The sequence below is a fragment of the Aythya marila genome (genome assembly GCF_965140915.1).
Source record: "Aythya marila genome assembly, chromosome: 3".
NCBI lineage: Eukaryota > Metazoa > Chordata > Aves > Anseriformes > Anatidae > Aythya > Aythya marila.
Genome location: NC_139044.1, coordinates 3,476,885 through 3,496,300, shown reverse-complemented (window position 1 = coordinate 3,496,300; position 19,416 = coordinate 3,476,885). Strand labels below are relative to the sequence as shown.

Sequence of the window (19,416 nt, the reverse complement as noted above, 5' to 3'; positions counted from 1 at the left end):
CATAGAATGATGAAGAAGCAGCTCTGTGCCAGCTTAAACTGGGAGAGAACCTAAAATTATAAGCACATTTAAAACAATAATAAACATTCAATAAGTTGGCACTTTCCCTGAAAGGATCTCAGAACATTGCAGTCCTCACGGGGAAGATATTACTGCTCTTTTACAGAGTAGTAAGAACCAAATGCTCGGGGGAAGGCTTTTTGCAGAGTAATAAATGTAGCTGATCACTTCTTGGTCCTAGTTCTTTGCTCTCTATTTTCTTCAAATCATTTCTTCATAACAAAAACAAAAGAAAACCAACCAACCAAGCAAAACAAACAAACAAAACAACAACAACAACAAAAAAGGATGAATATTTAAAAGAAGGGAACACTTAAAAGTGTTATATATTACCATCAAAGTTTTGATAGTTACAGAGAATGAATTCATGTAACTTACAAGGCTTTGGAAGCATGATATGCATGTTTATACATCAATGACCTAAAAAGGGCAGGAGATGAAGAGAGAGGCAACATCAAAATGCATTTTTATTTATTTTATTTTATTTTTAAGTAGGGATATTTTTTTCAATATAGAACTATCAAAAGTAACTGTTCTTAAGGCCAGTGTTAGATGGAGTCCTTAATAGTATTTTCTGAGTCCTTTTGATGTTTTTTCTTGCTGGAACGTCTTTGATAGTAATGAGAACATGGCAGAGAAGAAGGGCACTGCAAAATTCTTATTTAAATTTTTTTTTAAGCACTTGTATGTATTCTGGGTTTAAAGTTCAGTCAAAGTAACCATTTCAGTCTCAGAGCATCACTGAAGGATTATTACCTTATAGGTAATATTTTAGTCTTCTATTCAGAGTTTTGGCATAAGTAAACACAACAAAGATGGTTTGCATAGCATAGATTACACAGGCTGTCATACTTTCCCTTTGATTGTATGTATGCTTTTTGTTCTGCTCACTTAGACAAACTTTGTTTGGGCTAGGTGCCTGCACTATAACAGAGTAAGAATTGTGCTGGTTGCACTTATTCCTTATCATGTTGCTAGGGTTGATCAATAGTAGATGAACGTAAGACTAAGGCAAGCATAGTGAGATCTTCTCCCCAGGATTTGCTTCCTGAAATTATTAGATTATTAGAAATTATTATTCTCACCTTCATCAACTTGTTGAACCTCATTTCAAAAACACTGGGGGGAGAAGCAATTGTGTTTCCCTGGGTTAACCTCACTTTGATGGCAGTGGGTGTCCACTGCCACCTTCCAATAGTGGTACATTCAACGTGGTGAGGACTAGGGAGCAACGTGTGGTGAAAGAGCAGGATTATGGGATGGCAACTGCCTTTTTTCTGTACATCTGTCCAGCAAAGGTAATAGCAACCCGTGCCAAGTTTAGAGCTGGTGACGATTGCTGTTTCATGATACAAAGAGAATCAGAAAACTGAGTTACGAGTTGCAGCCCTGAGTTTGCATTTAGAGCAGTGTGGCTTCAGATGGTTGCCATGTGTAGGATGGACTTCATTTGTTATGGTCTTAACATCTGCGTGTTGCTTTGTTGTGAAAGACCCATCTTTCTCTTGGTGCAGTGTTTGTGCAGTCTTTCATTCCTACATTGTATAACACCACCTTTCCTGAGCAGTGTGTCTGGAGCAGTTGTCAAAGGAGGGTTAGGCCAAGCCCACAAGAGCAGGGTAAGGTGTCGTTTGCCTGTGAGACAGGCAGTAGCACAAGGGGTCTGATTATTGTGACTGTGTGCTCCATTTGTCTTAATACATCGTTTCATGGAAAGGATTTGCTGACATCTGTGAGTCAGTCCTATCATGCTGCCGCCAAGCGTATTCCCTCTCACGCAAAGCTCTGGCCTAGTATATGAAGGAGTAACCAAGATGGCCTTAGTAAGCAGACATGATGCAGATGCTGTTTAAACTTTGCGGAGTATGTAGTTGGAACATTTTGTGGTGTACAACAACAGGATCTAGAAAGCACCAAGGTGGTGTTAAAGATACTGAGTGATTTGATAGGTTTTGTTGTAAGGTCTATATGTTATGACTTCTGTATTGTATTCTAAATTAACAGTTTCTTTTATTTGCATTCCTAAACTTACACAAGTGAGCAATGCTGCTAGCTACTTTCATTTAATGGCCTATATTCCTAAACAGTTTTTTTCTCCATGAATTTGGACCTATATATTATCTGTATCTTGAATTATGTGTAAAATATTACTGTAAATAACCATAACTTTAATTAATATTAATGGATTTTGAAACACAAAATTCAGAGGAGTAAAAAATGTTTTGTCTAGGTAGTATGCAATTTAGTGTTTTGGGAAAAAAAAAAAAAAAAAAAGAATCAGTTTATGTAGTACTTGGTATTTTCCTGTGAAAAGAAGTACTCCTGTGTACTATCAGTTGTGACATTTTGTATCACCTAGGGCTACATTAATTCCAGCCTCATTATACTCTACAAGTGATGCATCAGATATTTAAACTAAAGCAATGTTACAGTGTCAAGTGATTTTTCAAATAGTTGACATACATTTAATAGTAATTTTTCATTTGAATTACTAAACAAAAATATTCTAGTGAGGAAAACTTCATTTGGAAATGCATTGTGACTTTTTAGTATTCCTGTGTGAACCGAAAAGGTAAAAGTCACTATTTTTCCTGTTTAGACTTTGAAATACTCCTTTTAAAAGACAGCAATTGAACTCTGCTCTTTCATTCCATTTCAGGTTTTTCTTCTGTAATCATGGCAAAACCTTACGAATTTAACTGGCAGAAGCCAGTTCCCTCTTTTATGCAAGATGGAGCTGTGTTTGATAGATATGAAGAGGTAAGAGGCCAGTAGCATTTCAGTTGATACTCTCTTTATATATGTAAATGTTTCAGAATATTTCATGCTTTGTTTTCATTGTACACAAATTTTCACATAACTGCAGAAATGTTTGGAGAGAAAATACTACGATTCATTGCTATACAGATTTTTGCTTTTAAAAGAAATAACATAAAAATATATTTAATCCCACTGATTTGCAATAAATCCTGAGCAAGAGAAAGGGAGATTAAAATCAAAATATCTGTAATGCTTATAAAGTTCTCATCTTTGCAGTTCCATAACGCATATTACTGAACAAAGTGCATCTTTTAAATGTATTGGATTAGGGTGGGGGGAAAGATTATGTCTTTTTTGATACAAACTGAGGACCTGCATGTTATAGAGAAAAGTAAGAGAATACAAAGCATTTATATTGTGATTCATATGCATAATTTGAGATCTGGAGTGGTTTTAACTCCTTTAGAAAATCAACCTGTAATCTTTCTGAAATGTGATTACTGTGATCCTGGTTTCAGCTATACTTTAATCCAAATCTATTAAAGGAATGCAAAATAGGACATTTTACATAGGCAGCCAAAATAAAGTGCTGAGACATTTACCTTATCCTCAGCATTGATATACCTGTGAGAATAATTTTATCAGGGACTATTTTTAATCATTTGGACAGGAAGTGAGTCCCTTCAGGGATATTATGATATTCCCATAACCTTTTGAAATGTAGGTAAAAAGTATTTTTTATAATGAGAACCGACAAGGTAAGGACAGTTATTTTACCCTGTATGTTCAGTTTTGGGGACAGAGAAACTGAGAAGGTACTAATAGACATTGAACGACCTAAAAAGGGAGGTTCCTAAAAGCTCTGTTTTTCCTTCAGTAAATGTTATTCCAGAAATTCAGTCTGTGAGCATCCAAATGAGGAGGTATAGACCATGGTGGTTCTCTTGCACCTTAGGTGAGAAACTGAGAATGATACAGAAAAGAGTTCAAACGCTCAGATCTCAGTGTGGAATCAAGAATGCTCAGTGTGGCACATGTGTCGTTGATGCAGTGATAGGGAGAAAGAGACATCTTGAAATGAAATTCTCTTGTACAGTAGGTTGGTGTGCTCAGCATGCACTTGTGCAGGACTAGCCGACAGATAGCGCTGTGTATACATGGGGTTAAATGGTAGAACCAGTAGTCATGGTCTTTCCAGCTGAATTTATTGCCTTCCAAAACTCTGTAGAGAGGGGGATCCTACTTGCCACCTTTGGAACAGAATTTTCTCTGGCCATCCATGTGATAAGCTCCATCTACATTGCTGCAAGTTTTGCTACAGTTCACTCCAGGTTTGCTATTGTACAGTTGGAAGCCTGGTTTGTTTTATTGAAAGGGGCTCTTCTGGAAACATTAAAAGGCTTTCACTTGGGTAACTAACTGTATATTTCATCTGCAATTTACAAGGAATCATCAAGGGCTGTAAAAAAAACAGTGACTCAGAAGTTAAGATCTGTAGCCTGTAAACAGTGAGCACTAGATGGTGTAGCTGTTTGATATTGTCAGATTTATGATATACATAGGCAATGATTTAATTGTGTTGTCGTAGTAAGTAGATAGCCTACCTAAGAGAAAAACACCATCGCTTTAGTCATGTTATGCAAGCATAGCAAGATCCAGTTCTGTACTGTAAGGCTTGCAATTTTCAAGATAAAGATTTCAGGTCTGGCCTTCTCATTCTAATTGAGGTTCTGTACTTAATTCCCCAACCTTAACAGAAAGACCATGTGGGGAAAAAGATAAATGGTAAGTGAACTGAGGTCACACAACAAGTCAGTGTAAAACTGGGGCTCAGGAATCTTGGTCGAGGGTCTGGGTGACTGAATAGTTCTAGTACAGCATGGGAGGTCTTTTTTGTGCCCAAGTTTTGTTGAGTGGCTAGAAAAATCTAGGTTACTGTAATGTAGAGCAGCGTCTCTATCCATGTTTTTCCTGATATGGGAGTCCTTTAACTGGCAGAGATACAAAATGGCAGAAATATATTTTGAGCAAAGCATTATCCTATTTGACTGCTGAGAAGTCCGAGTCTAGAAGAGGAATGTCTCAGAATATGGGAAGAAAAAATCAGACATGATTAGGAACATTACTATGTACATGGTCTGATGGTAGGTGCTTTCTTTACAGTGCAAGAAGACAAATTGCAGGGAAAAAAAAAGTAATTTAGTGAATAGGATCAGGGCTATGGTGGGACATCAGCATGAATGCAGTTTACATAAACATCTTTGTGAAAACATTTTTGTTACATCAAGAGCTTCTGATAGATGGGGGTGAAATAAATAACAACAACAACAAACAGCTTGCCATTTATTGTATGAGTAATCTCTCTGGAAAATGCAAGAGGCACTCATTTTGATTGCTAGCTAGCTGTGTTTTTATATGAAACATTGCAGGATTCCAAGGGCTGTAAAACTAGTAAATCTGAGTTGTCTGGCAATAAGTACATTTCATGAAGGATGAGTGCTAGGGTGAAGGCAGGAAAATAGAAGCTGTGGTGGAGAAAGATGAGCAGAGCAGTACATGCTGGAAACTTATTTGTAGAGGTGTTGGCTCAGGCTAAGCTACAGCAACTTTCTATTTTCTATCTCAGTTCTCTGCTTGTAAAATTAACATAGCTGTTTGCTACTTGGATGGAAAACTACAGTCCTTAAGTTGTGTAAACCTCATTTGATGACAAAAAAAAACATTGTCTGGAAGTGGTAGATACCATTCAATAATGAGTGTATTCAGGAAAAAGGAAGAATTATCCCAAGCACAGCACAGCCCCTTTGGCTGCCTCCATCTAGGAGGGCTCAAAGACATTACCAACCTCTGGATCCAGGTACTTGCTCGGTTTTGTGCCTGGTGTCAAGTCGGGATAAGACCTAACTGGAATGTGAGTATTCCTCAGCCCACCTGAGGCCCTTGTGCCATGGCAAACACCAAAAAGAAAGTGGTGGTTGCCCCATGAAGTTCCTCATCCCAGGCTGAGCAGGGGAGCAGCCCCAGAGTCACCCAGTGAGACAAGTCTGTCCTGGGCAGAGTTACTGACTTACAAGTGTGCTCCAAAGACTGAGGGCATGGGAGTTTTTACCTGTTTTGTTACCTCAATTCAGATTGTTCTGTATGTAAGACCTTTTACTCTGGAAACACCTCTGATGTTCTGACTGGTCTTGCTTATATGCTCAGAGGAAGACAGGGCATATCAGAAAGGTACCTCAGCCCTTAATGCAGAGCATCGCTTTGATCTCTGAAACAGTAAGCAGTGCTGTAGCCTGCCCCCATGCTTGTTGGATTTCAATTAAGGAAGTAAGGAAGTCCTGGATCCTTTTTTATTGAAAAAAAATGATTGATTCTGCACAGTGTTATCCTACGTTTTAGCTTAATTTATGATGTATTAATTGGGGCTGGAGGTGTATGGAGGAAATTTCTTTTTTAATTCAGCTAATCTGATATTTTGCCTTGTCCAGTCCCTCTGGTATGCTATCCTTTCTTGATTTCTCTACTAATCAATATCCTTCAAATTCTGCTTGCCAGATACTCTGGCTAAAAAATACTCATGGCATACATGTACGTACTATCATAGTCTAACGTAAAAGTGCTTCCCAGTTTCTGAATGTTAAAATAAAATGCAGTCATTTGATCCTGAAGGTAATGCTGGCAATTACATAATTTTAAACTTAGTTTGAAGCATTCAGTTTTCAATAAATATTTTTGAAGTTCCATTTCATTAAGATTTTGAGCTAAGAATCGGTGCTTTTATTAAAAAAAGAAATGTTATACTTGCAAAGCAAAGTGTGAAAATACTAAGTGCATTCTAGTGTTTCAAATGTTGGCAAAAAGAAATCATTAAAAATGATCATTTTTAAAAAGCCTTCCTTCTCACATCTGATTGCTTAGGAATGGCAAATTCCTCAGGAAGGCATGTGGGGAAAAATGTAACAGTCTTTTATTTTTTGAGCAATAAATTGATCTATGACATTTCTCAAACTGACCAAAATAATGATCTGTATTTTCTTTTGTATAGGAATCTTTTGTCTTTGAAAGCAACTGTCTCTTTCAAGTGGATGAATTTGGCTTTTTTTTGAGCTGGAAAAGTGAAGGAAAGGTAAATTACAATTATGCCAAAAATATGTATTACATATTATTGCACTTAGTTTATAAACTGCCTAGTTTTTAAAGATGTAAAATATCGTGTTACTTTAATATACAACACTAGCTTTGGTTCTGTTCTTTTGGAATTTACGTAAGTGTTTAAAGAGGGAATTAACATAAATAACAGGGAATAACAGGGAAATACTGTTTAGTGTTAATGAACAGTGATTACAAATAAAATATGTTGGTTTTGGTGCGCTTCCTAACAGGCCTTTCAACTTGTACTTTTTTTTTCTCCATTTCAGGAAGGACAGGTATTAGAATGTTCTCTGATCAACAGTGTTCGTTTTGGAGCTGTACCAAAGGTACTCTATAGCTAATTTATACTCATATTTTAAACAAAGAATACTTAAAATGTGAAATGCCGAACAGAGTTCATTTCTCTTACAAATACCAACAACACAGCTTTTCTCTAGGAATAAGTCTAAAATGTTAAGTTATAAACGCAAGTGATTTGGTGTGTTTGCACTGGGAAGATTCTGTAATTTGGTCTCCCTGATTTAGTAGGGTGCTTAGCTTTCAGAATGCTGTGAAACTTGAACAGGCATTAAGCTTATGTGTTAGGAGTTCTTAATTATTTTTCTGACATTGTATTGTGATACATTTTTTAAGAACCTGGAAAAAAAAAATCCACATTTCAAAGTTTGTTCCTTATGTTCAAAATGTGTTGTTTCTTCTTGTTACTTTGATATAAAAGCCTAGAAAGTTTTGTTTGCATTCCTGTTTATGCAGTTAGGTGGTCAGAGAGTCAGTGGTCACTGTCTGCAATTTTGAAGAACATCAGTAGAAGGACTAGCTACAGCTTCTGTAGAAGCCCAAAGCTTTGGAAACAATTTAAATGGTATTCTTCAGAAAGTATAAGCAGAATGTTCTGAGATTAAATTTGGGCCTCTGTCCTCCAGGCCTTTAGTTTAGAAAATTTGTTGTGAAACAATCTATCTGTTAAGACCTCTGCATTTCCACTTTCAAGTGCTAAATGTTTTTATATTAACCGTAGATGCCCATCTCTTAGTAGTTCTGTTGGGATTCCATAAACTAAAATGCTTCCCCAAAAGAAAAGGGTCATGGGAAGTGGTGGTGCAGACAACCCCATGCTTCATGCAGCCAACCATACCAATATGCTTCACCTGTGACTTTACATAGGTAATTTGTTCTTTATGCCCATTAAATTCATAGCTCTTGACCATCAACAGAGATACCAGCTTGTAAGATGTATCATGAAGAAACAGCCAAAAAGTCACACAGATCATAACTCTCAGTAATTACAGACTTAACTAGACAGGAATAAGTTACTTAGAGGTTAATACTGTTTCTCTATTTCCATTCCTTGGAGTGATTCATTTTTCTTTTTTCATGACTAAAATATACATAATTTCAAACTTAACTTTCTGAAATGTATTTAAAGTACCTCATTTATGGCTGAGCTTTTACAGTCATGTTCATGATTGTTAGAATATATTGTTTTCTAGGTTTATGCACAATGATCCTAAGTGAAAGCACTCTAATATGATTGGCAAAGGTTTAAAGGTGTTACTGTATATGAAGATCGAATAGCATCTTTACCATAATGCATTGCATAACAAAAGTATTGCAAATGTAACAAGCTGTTTATTCTGTTTAACAGGATCCCAAAATACTAACTGCACTTGAGGCTGTTGGAAAATCAGAAAATGAGTTGGAAGGACGGATAGTGTGTGTTTGCAGTGGCACAGATCTGGTGAACATCAGCTTCACTTTCATGGTAGCGGAAAACACAGAAATAGCCAAGGTATTTCACAGTTAAACAGTGTGTGGGAGGAAAAAAAGAAGAGCTCCTCAGCAGTACGTGATTGTTTTTCTGAAGTAAGTCAGCCTGTTTGGCTGACTGAAATGCCTGTTTTTAATGTCTGCTACCACACTCTGCAAAAGGACAACAAACATCCATTTGGAGCATTCTGTAAAATGTCTATATGCTATAGTGAAAGGACATAGTGACTTTACCGTCCTCTACATGCATGGTAATTAATCAAAAGCAGAGGGACATATAGGACACAGCATTCCCCCTAACTATGTAGTATCTCTGCATGAGTCTTGCACAGCACGTTATGTGGAGCTTATGCAGTGGATTTATAGCACGTAGTGATGCTGAAGGGAAGTGCAATTACTTTTATTTTCATGGTGGGTGGAGCCCAGCCCTCCAAAATTTTGTTTGGTGATAATCTAATTGTATCATATGGCTCATATTATTTGAAAAGACAAAAGCAGGAAAGAAAATTCTGTACAGTTAAGGGGATTCCAGTGTACCCAGGTTCTTTTCTGTTTCCCGTTTACGTGGAACAGCCTTAAGAAAACAATGGTGCTTTTTTACACGTAATCTTGCCTGCAAGTTGAAGATTGCAGTTTACAATGAAAGTTCTGTTGCTCCACCAAGACCTGGTATTCTATCTATCTGCTCTAAACTGCTCCGAGAAGCTTGATCCAGAGTACTGATAATAGCTTAAATCCAGAGATTCAAGGGACTTCAAAAATTCACATTTTTTGGTTTTCTCTTCTGATTGTCCATACTTATGGAATATTACACCCTGTTTTGCCTCTGAAATACATACTGAATAGTGATGAGTAACATACACCTGCTAACCCCTCCTTTAAAACAGAGCGCCTGTTGAATACAGCATCATTAAATCCCTTGGCAGACTTGGTTGATATTTCATTGCTTGGATCCATGCATCTTTAAGCACTGGGAGTACTGAGTAAACTCCATGAAAGGAGACATTCTTGTATAACTTACATGAACGCACTAAATGGATTTTACTGTGTGTGTTTTCAGCAAGCTCTCAGGGAAATAATGTGCCATGGTTATGTTTTGCAAACATTTAAGAGGCAAAGAAAAAGAAATGCTTGCAGCATTCACTTTTATACTTAACCCAACAATGTCTCTGATTTATTCTGGAAAGAAAAAAGGTGTAGTTAAGTTTGACAGCCATCTTTAATCTCTGTAAACTGTACTAGACTATTTGGTTTGTGAAGTCTATGTTAACCAATTACATATGCTGTCACAATAGATGAGCTGATTATACGATCTAAAATATGTCCTGCTTCATTAACCACCATCATGCTTATCAGAAATGTCATATACTGCAGTCTTCTTGTGGGTGGGTTCTAAGAGGCCTATAGATGTAGGAGAATTGCATTTGGGAGGTTTTCCGTAATTTTCCAACAATGCTGATCCACCTGATCTAATATGTTTGAGACATGACGGAGACGGTAAGGTAAATCAAGTCAAAAACAATGTAGAGCTTTCTAAGTTGCACCTAAAGCTGCAGCTTTGCTGGGGATATGGACATACGGGAATTCATTTGGTCTGTAATATGATGGTCTTTCATATATGATAAGTACATCAACTTGCTACTATATCTGTGCTGCAATAAAATTTTCTAGGAATTATCTGCAGATAGAACTTTGTGATTCTTCCTGTTTTGATCATGAGAAAACATCTTTCTTCCGGAGCATACTAAATCTCCTCTAGAAGCAGCAGGTCTTTACATGTCATTAGGTAGCAATGCAGCTACTACTGCAGTTTAAAATGGGCCTTGATATACAGTCCACATTAAAAAGTAAACTATTACTGTGAAATAACAGAGACAAGGGTTTGGAGATAAAGGGGCAATGATTGTGGTTTAAGCAGCCCAGATTTGGGTAAGGGATATATCTGTAGTTGTGTGCTGTTTTCCCTGGTTGCCATAAGGAAAGTGAGTGTTACTTGCTGCAGAAGTTTTAGCCATTCCTCAGATAAACCAAGATCAGGATTGGTTGGCACCTGATTGGGATGCTTTAAAACAAGGGACTTCAGTGAGATCCAAATGCAAAAGCCCAGAACCTTTATTTTAGAGTGACAGAAATAGGGCAAAAAGATATTCTGCTTCTGTAGATAATCACAGAATCATAGAATATCCTGAGTTGGAAGGGACCCATGAGGATCATCAAGTCCAACTCCTTGAGTTAGGAGACCATAACCTACAATGGAAAGCTTTTTTTTTTTCTTTTTTTTTTTTTCCCCATAAGTAAATGTTGGACAGGTAAACTGCATACTGTCATATGAGACAAGAAGTAATTGTTACTTGTTGAAGGCTGGATTGTAAATGGGACTGCATAACCATGACATAGAAGAAAATGAATGCGAATGACTGCCTTCTTCAGGCTATCCATATCATAAGGAATGGGATCAGTGGGAAGCAGATTGTGCCAGGTGGATAGGACAGAGTAACTGAGTGTAGGTACGGTCCCTTAGGAGTGCCCCCACTGTTGCAGGTAGGCAGGGATTCTGTGGGTAGCAGTTAACCCTTCACTCCAGGCAGGGCTGTCTGTACTGATCTGTCCTCATCTCTGCACTGAGGCAGCCCCATGTTCCTCTGCCTCTTGTGGTGATGGGCTGAGGAGGTCTGGCCAAGTCATTGCTGAGCTCCAAGGATAACTATTCCAACAAAAAGAGTGTGTTTATTATCTTCCCACTTGTCTCCAAGCTCCAACTCTGGTATTTACATTCTATCTACTTAAATTTTATTGGTGTTTTCAGCTGAGAAATTGGTTTTCATTTCCACTCTTAAAACAAAACAACGACAAAATAGGGTGTACTCTGTCTCTGATTGCAAGCAGCTGTCATGGTCCACTCCTAAAGCAACTTCAATGTGGTAGTAGGGAGTGACTGTAAAAGGTGGAATTTAAAATCTAATGTTTTGAATCCTGGTTAAATCAGGTTATATAGAGTATTGTAAAGTTTGTGTGCTTTTTTATTTTTTTTTTCTTCCTAAGTGGACTGCCTGTGACTTAATAATCTGACAATCTGCTTTCCCCAGTGCAGGACATCTGCAAGGGCCATCGAGTATTTGGACGCAAATTTCCTTAGGGTGGAAGTAATACAGTGCTGATGTGAAGGCACCCTGGCTATAGGCTGCCTATTCAATGTTGGCAAAAGTCCTGTGAAGCTGTTGTAGTTTAACAGCCCCAAATCTGGACTTTCTTCTTTGCTCATCCATTTTGGCAATGCACTGAGGATTTTAACTTAAAAAATTATCCTGACTCAAGTCAGCTCTTTTTGCATTCTTTAATAAAGGCGTAAGTTTGTCCTGACAGTCGTTCTTTCTCAGGTTCAGCAACGCTACTGAGAAGAACCATCTCTCCCAGAAAGTACTGTTCCCACTGCCATGGTGTTGAAGGAGTTTGTGAACACTCCTAATTCAATTCAGGGAAGTGAATTTTCCTAATTCATTACCTTTTTAGGGCTGAAGCTCACACCAGTGTTTGAGATAGCCTTACTCAAGGAGTGCTCAACACACACCCTTTTGCTGGCAGTAGGTTGGAAGGGGAGGCAGGGAGGGAAGAAGAAGGGAGTAATCTTTCTCAATGGCATAAGTCGGACTTGGTAGAAAATAGATATTTTCTACAGTTGTGTTACTGAGATATTGAATCACACGTTGATGGCTAACCTGTGAGGCACCAGAATGACTAGCTAATACTGAAATACTTTTGTTATTCATGCTAAAAAGCAGCATATAGGCAAAATGCCAGCTTAATTATCCAACTGATAATATTTGGCATTGAAGAGGACTGCAGTTGAAATCATTTCATTTTGATGTACTTAACTATCTCAGCTTTTCAGCTGGACTAGTATTTTTCATTTTTAAAATTGATTTCTGTTCGGTAAAAATCACCATCATTTTTTTTAAGGTGAAGCTCTTCAGATTGATCTTTTTTGTTGCTGTTCTAGTATATGTCTCTTTTTACCTAAAAGAAAAAAAAATATATATATATATTGTCAGTTAACGCTGATTTTTTTTTTCCTCCCTGAAACAAGTTATTAATTATTTGCCCAAATCATACTGCTAGGAGGCAGCAGACTAGAGGGCAGCAGAAGATTCCCACAGGAATATCCCACAGATATGTTACAGGAAGGTTCTGTTTTCCCATAGCTTTGCTTTGTTTTAATGTTTCAAGGTAAGTCTTTCTAAAAAAAAAAATGCAGAACCTACTTGAACATTATTCTAAAATTCTACTGCAGTTCTCTATGTCATGCTAGTATATGGCTTATGTCTCATAACCTACATGATAAACATTTCTAAACTATAACCATCTTAATTATGACTTCTGCTTACATGTTCAGGTAGCCCTTTGCCAAGTATGTAAAACCATCTTCTCTAGAGAAACCTTCATATCCTGGCCAGACTGTGGTTAAATGTCTGTGATTTCAATGTGCTTGCCTTTCTGCTTTTTTTCGTGTTCTTTCTTGGCTACACCAATACGGAAGTATCAATAAGTTGAAAACTTAAGCTTTGGTTCTCTGTAGCCAGGAGGTCTATTTCACTGTGTAAATCTCTACTATGTTTGTCTGAACCTGCATAATGAAGCAGCCAAAGTGAGTTTTCCAGATGCTTTCAAAGTAGACCCCTCCAGTGCTGGAAAAGTCGTTCCAGGATGGAAGGCTTTGTCGAAGGGTGGAAGCGATCTGGACACATCACACAACTTGCAGTGCAGTGTTTATGTGAGCCTCAGCTTTCCAGATGAAATACTTGAAGTAGGAAGAGGCCCTTTTATTTTTGTAACAGAATGTTTGTAGCAATATCTGACAAATCTGTGCTCCAGTTGATCAGGTAGGGGATGGCTTTTGCACTATCTTTAGTCTACTGCCCTGGCTTTTCTTGTCTCATGCTGTAGAGACATGGTAATTTTTATAGAACAGAAACGATTTCTCAGACATCTGTGTTGAGAGAAGAGGGACATCTGCTGGTCACAACGTCAATGGATAAGGGCAAAATACCAGGGAATCCTGCCAGGCCACTTCTTTCTCAGTAAGAACTGAGAAATGTGGTTCTGTTTTCCGTGGGTTTCCTGAAACTTCAAATTATTAAGCCCTTGATTCTGACAGCCAGGCACAGGCACTGAATACTGAAATTGGGGAAATGCCTCCTTGCCTCCCTGGTTTTCCCACTGCTTGAATTAAGCAGAGTGCTACCATGGAGAGATTGCAATGAAAAAGTGAAGGTAAAATCACCTCAAGAGAGGTCTGCATAATACTGACCTTGTTTATAAATATGCCACAGATGACCTTGTCTGGAATTGCATGAGCTGTAGATTACAGTGGTTTTCAGTGCTTCATAATTTTTGCCCTTTTTAACACTCCTAAATGAAAGCTTGATGGCTAAAAGAAAGCTGAGAGGTCAAACTTATCTGTGCACCCTGCTGCTGCTGCCTGTATTTCATCAATGAACCTCAGCTAACACAAGGTCACTAAGTGCCTCAAAAGCATCTGAGTACTCCAGCAAAAATGGAGTATGCTTCTTCAATAAATTTTTCATGCACCTTCTCCTTATAGAGATATTTGACAATGTTGGATCTCGTTAAAGAAAAACAAGACAGCCTGCTTATTTCAGTCTACAGTGTACTTAGATTTTGGCCTCTTGTGCCAGCCTGAGGGTTTGTGTTTAAGGTATCTTTGTCTTCATTTTTATTTCTTTTCTTGGTTGTTGTTTCTCTAAGATTAGATAGCAGGGCCCAGAGTAATTATTGGTATATAGAGAGCCATTTAGGAGCTCCATTGACAGATTAAAGGTAGTGAGACATTTTTGAAAATCTGAAAATGTTTAGCATTAGTATAAATGAGAAAAAAAAATGCATCTTGTATTTCTATCAAAAAACATTTTGCAACTCTATTTTCTGTAAGACCAAAGTGAAGTATCTACCTCATTTCAGAGTTTCATCTTGTTATAGGATTTTCTTTCTTTGGAGACGTAGCATTATGGAGATGCTGAGCACAAAGGAAAAGAATGTAGGATCTTTATCCCTGTTTACTTGCATAGGTTTACATGGTTTGCACCTTCATCTCTGTAAAATCAGCAGTGCTCTCACAGCACAGAAGCATTGCCGCTGCTGTGTTCTTTGTAGTGTGTTAGCTGGGAAAAAGCTGAGCTCTTTCATCTCTTCCACCATGTCATCAGACAGCTGTACATTTAATCTGGCAATGCTTTGCTGACAGAAAAGAATGTGTTGCACCTTGACTTTTGTCATATAGTATTTGGGCTTTGGATACTTTATGAACATCTGTGCACTGGATAACATTGCCTTAAAAGTGGTTGTGGAGGTGGTTGTTTGGAAACCATTCTGGCTCAGAAGGATGTTTCATGTTGACCAGTTGACAATGAATTTGAATGTGTTGCATTGAGCCTGTATACCAATCTGTGGATGAAGAATTTTCTTCATCCTATGTCATTTCAATTCTACATAGTGTCTTCACAATCCAGAAACATTGTTTTTTTCCTCAGCTCTCTTATTCCCAATTTTACTTTGGAGCCAGCTGGTAGCCATGAGGAAGATCTGATGAAACACTCCAGAAATTACTTTAGTCCCAAACCGAAGCCCAGGCAGCAAGATGCTACATCCTTCTGCAGCTGTGTGATGTGGCACGGATAAAAAAGTGAGCTCCCATATCCTGCCCAGGGGACATCGTGCCAATGTAAAGACGATTCCTAGATGGGCAGAGACTTTAAGGTTGATCCCTTGCTTGGTGCCAACAGAGATGTGATGCTTTTGTGTTTTATCAGCATTTGGCTGCAGTTCTGGGCTCTTTCAGTGAACATGAACCGAGTTCCTGATTTTGCATCTCTGTCAGGAAAGGGCCTTATCACTAAATAAAGATTAGGGAGTCCCTCTAAAGTGGGAATCATCAGGATACTTTCTGCAAAGAAATTGCTTACTAAGTGCTTAGTGATTTTTCACTGTATCTACTTTTTTCTAGCAGGTTGTTTTTTTTTACTTTTTTTTTTTTTTTTGGCAGCCGTTCCTGATATATAGAAGTAACTTTGGAAATGAATGCTGGGTAACCTTACTGCTAAATGTTAAATTTTCTCATATCTGTAGTTGCAGACTGTTGCCTTCAAATCAAAATGGATCTGTGTGTGTTTATTTCTCGTTGAAATGGTGTCATTGGTAGAACTGCACTGATGATAGAAATAAATGCCTTTTTTTTTTTTTTATTTTAAAGACGATCTTATTCATAACATGCATTTTGCCTAACTAAATCTTGCAGGATTCTTTTATGTTTGTTTGTTTGTAATGCATATACCATTTTACTTTCTGGGTCAGTGTTAAAAGATTGAGTTGCTTGTGAGGGAATAGAGAAAATAAATTTTTATATAGCTGTGACAGTGTTAATGTAGCAATAAAGTGACATTTTACTCTAATTTATCAAATTAAATAAATACAATAATTGGTAAATCAGAGTCAAGTTTTCACGGTTCCAGGGAATCTAAATGTATGCGAGACTTGTTCAGACACTTTTCCTGAAATTATTGCAAACAATCTTCCTGTATCATCTTTGGTGAGGGAACATTTGTAGGAAAAGATATGTGTTCCCTAAGTTGGTCAATGGCTTCCAATTATATTAGTTTTAATAATAATAATAAATATCTCTCTCCATGAACCTTACTTTCTTTATATCCCTAGACAGCACATCCATACTCTGACTACTAAGTCCATTTATTCATGAAGTTGGGAAACAAGAAATGGGAGAACAGACTAGTGGGCTGTTTTCAAGCCCAGGTGTGGAAGTTGCTTTAGAGGTGACACCACATCCTTATATGTCTGGGAGTTGTGAGTTGGTGGGGAGGTGGCTGCCTTTTTCCCTGGCAGGGACTTGCTAAGCCTGAAAATACAGGGTAAGTTGGGCTATTAGAGCACGATGAGGTGGCAAGGGCAGGGCAAATGTTACAGGGAAAGAGAGAAAAAGAGCAGTGCTCAGAAAGAAGAGTAACTGATGGAGTGTCCGCTTGCATTACCTCACTGCCTGCTTGTCTGCTGGACTGTCTGCTTGCTTGTGTGATGAATGTATGTGGTATCTTGTGTATTTCAAATGTGATAATAAAATCAAAGCATAACAACACACCTGAGAAGCCCCACATACTATGCCTTTCTCTTAAATCAGACTTTTATTTTCAGATGATTCTCAGATACACACTTTATCTAGTTGTATGTATATTTTTATGCATTACTTCCTAAAAAAGAATAACTTAATAAGGAATATATAAGTATTAACAAATGTCTTATTTTGGAAAAATCATCCACTTACTCAGATCTATAAGGTTCAATTAAGGGAGTCTGACAACAATTTGTTGTTTAAAAGGAAGTTTGTGATGGGCTTGTAATGTGTCACAGGTACAAGGGTCTGCTTGAGTATGTTTATTTGTTGAGTGGACATCTTAAACCTTTTTGTGCATTATTTTAACTAATGGGATTTAAATATATGCAATTCACAATATGTCCAAAGACACTAGTATTCGTCCTATATAAATGCTGTTTACTTTTTTTTTAACCTGATTTGCAGACGTACACCACTCATTCATGAAAATAAAATATATTAATCCGCATCTATTTTTAAGTGTCAAATTCTGGATCCTGCCCAAGTCAGTTCAAGCAGCACGCACAGAATTTGGCTGGAAGCAAGAAGCTTTATTCATAAGGTTGATGTTAAGCAGTGGACTGAATCCCATCTCAGTTCCACCAGTGTAATTTATCTGTTGAGTAATCCTAGCATTACAATGGCATAATTGAGATCAAACTTGGCCTGTAATGCTATCATTTTTTCTCTTCCTATAGCTTCATCCTGCCAGGATTCTCAGTGAAATCAATGAGAGTTCATGTTAAGGTCTAATCCTTAAGCTTCTGCTATATAGCACTACCAAGTCTAGGTACAAGCTATAGTGGAAAAAAAGATCCGTAAAAAGGAATTACATAAGTGATGTAATGCTGCTGTTGGCTAAAAGTCATCTCAATGATTACTGGAATGTTTGCTTTTTAAGGAAGGAAGCCAGGAAGAAAACAGGACTGAATATGTAACAGGGTGTTAGGTGAGGTCAGCATCAGAGAGCAACTGTTGTACATCCCTGCGGTCTGCTCTAGTTTATTAATATTTTGTTTCATTCCTTTTTTCTAACACTGGACCAATTACATACGTCATCACATATTGTATAATGTTTCTTAGTAATAGCTAACAAGGCCAGCAACGACTGAAAGGGAGGCATATATTTATATGGGCTATAACTAGAAAGCTTAATAAATCAATCAGTGGACTGCTTTCCTTTGCTGGCAGTAAACTGTTTTAATAGCACCACAGATGCTGCATGTGGTACTTAGAAGAATAGAAAGCACAATCGCTTTGTTTAGTGAAGGATAACATATCAATGGGTAAAATGCAGCTGGAATTTTTTGTGGTGTTGTAGGCTGTGAAGTGGGTGGGTTCTTTTCCTTAACTCAGAATATTAACATTATCCATAGCTGCAAGGAAGAAAAGCCTTCTGTCAAGACAAACTTTCCAATTTCTTCCATCTACAGTTTTCCTAATTTGGTGCTTCTGTATTTTCATGTTTTTCAGCAATGGGTAGAAGGACTTGGATCCATCATACATAACTTTAGAGCTAACAATGTCAGTCCAATGACATGTCTCAAGAAACAGTAAGTTACCTTCTTTCCTCCCTTTTTCTCCTTTTTTTCTAGCCTTATAATGTCATTCTTACATTTCTTTTAAATTTATTTAAAAAAAAAAAAATACAGTGTAATAAACTGAATGGTGTTAAACTAGTTTAAGATTTATCCTTCATTGTGATCAGAAAAGGTCTCAAGTCTATATTTGGCACCTGCCCAAGAGAAATTATAAGAGAATTTATAACCATTCATTTGATTTGTTGATGTTGTATGTTTTAATTATTGTCTGGATTGTTCTTTTGATGATGTATATGGAAACAGAATCCCATGAGTCTGTCTTCTTTTCAAACTCCTGTTAACTGATACGCTGATTCTTTTTGGCTGCTTTTTGCCTTTACAATTAAAGAACTGCTCTGCCTCAAACACTAAAAGACTACAGAGAAATATTTTTTATTACCAAACAATCATCTCTTTATACTCGTTTCAGAAGGATGTCAGTAACCTAAAGCTTAATATAAGTATCCTAATTTTAACAAATAGTATTTTTAAAATATTTGTTTCGCTATTTCAGTTGGATGAAGCTGGCCTTTCTAACAAATACAAATGGGAAAATTCCAGTTCGGAGGTAAGCGCAATTGGGCATTCAAGTTTTTATCAAGTATTGGTTATATAATGTTAATAAAAATTCTGTGGCTTAGTAACTAAGTACAATATCAACTTTATCACTGTCTAACACATATATAAGAACAAGCATAGAACTAGATATACTGAGCTGAGTTCCATGCCTCCTTGGAAACTGGGGAGGACTTCTTATCAGCCTAATGATTTTTCTCTTAGTCCGTTTTAAAGATATGAGTGCTTGTCATTGTTTTCAGTCACAAAGAGCTAAAAGCATCAGCTTTCTCAGCTTACAACTCTTCAAACTCTGGGAAGGGTTTTTCATAAAATACTTACCAAAAGAGCTATATAAAAATGCAGGCC

General features: G+C 37.3%; 1 protein-coding gene across 4 annotated transcripts in view; it reads left to right on the top strand.

Annotated features, from left to right (window-relative positions):
- Positions 1–19,416, top strand: part of PLCB4 (phospholipase C beta 4) — a 204,901-nt gene that overhangs the window by 111,252 nt on the left and 74,233 nt on the right. For all 4 annotated transcript variants that reach the window (XM_082757588.1, XM_082757585.1, XM_082757586.1 and 1 more), the window contains 6 exons: positions 2,720–2,820; positions 6,863–6,943; positions 7,236–7,295; positions 8,615–8,758; positions 18,386–18,465; positions 19,007–19,060. In XM_082757588.1, coding sequence (XP_082613714.1) covers positions 2,737–2,820; positions 6,863–6,943; positions 7,236–7,295; positions 8,615–8,758; positions 18,386–18,465; positions 19,007–19,060 — 503 coding nt within the window. In that variant the 5' untranslated portion in view covers positions 2,720–2,736. The remainder of the gene's footprint in view (positions 1–2,719; positions 2,821–6,862; positions 6,944–7,235; positions 7,296–8,614; positions 8,759–18,385; positions 18,466–19,006; positions 19,061–19,416) is intronic.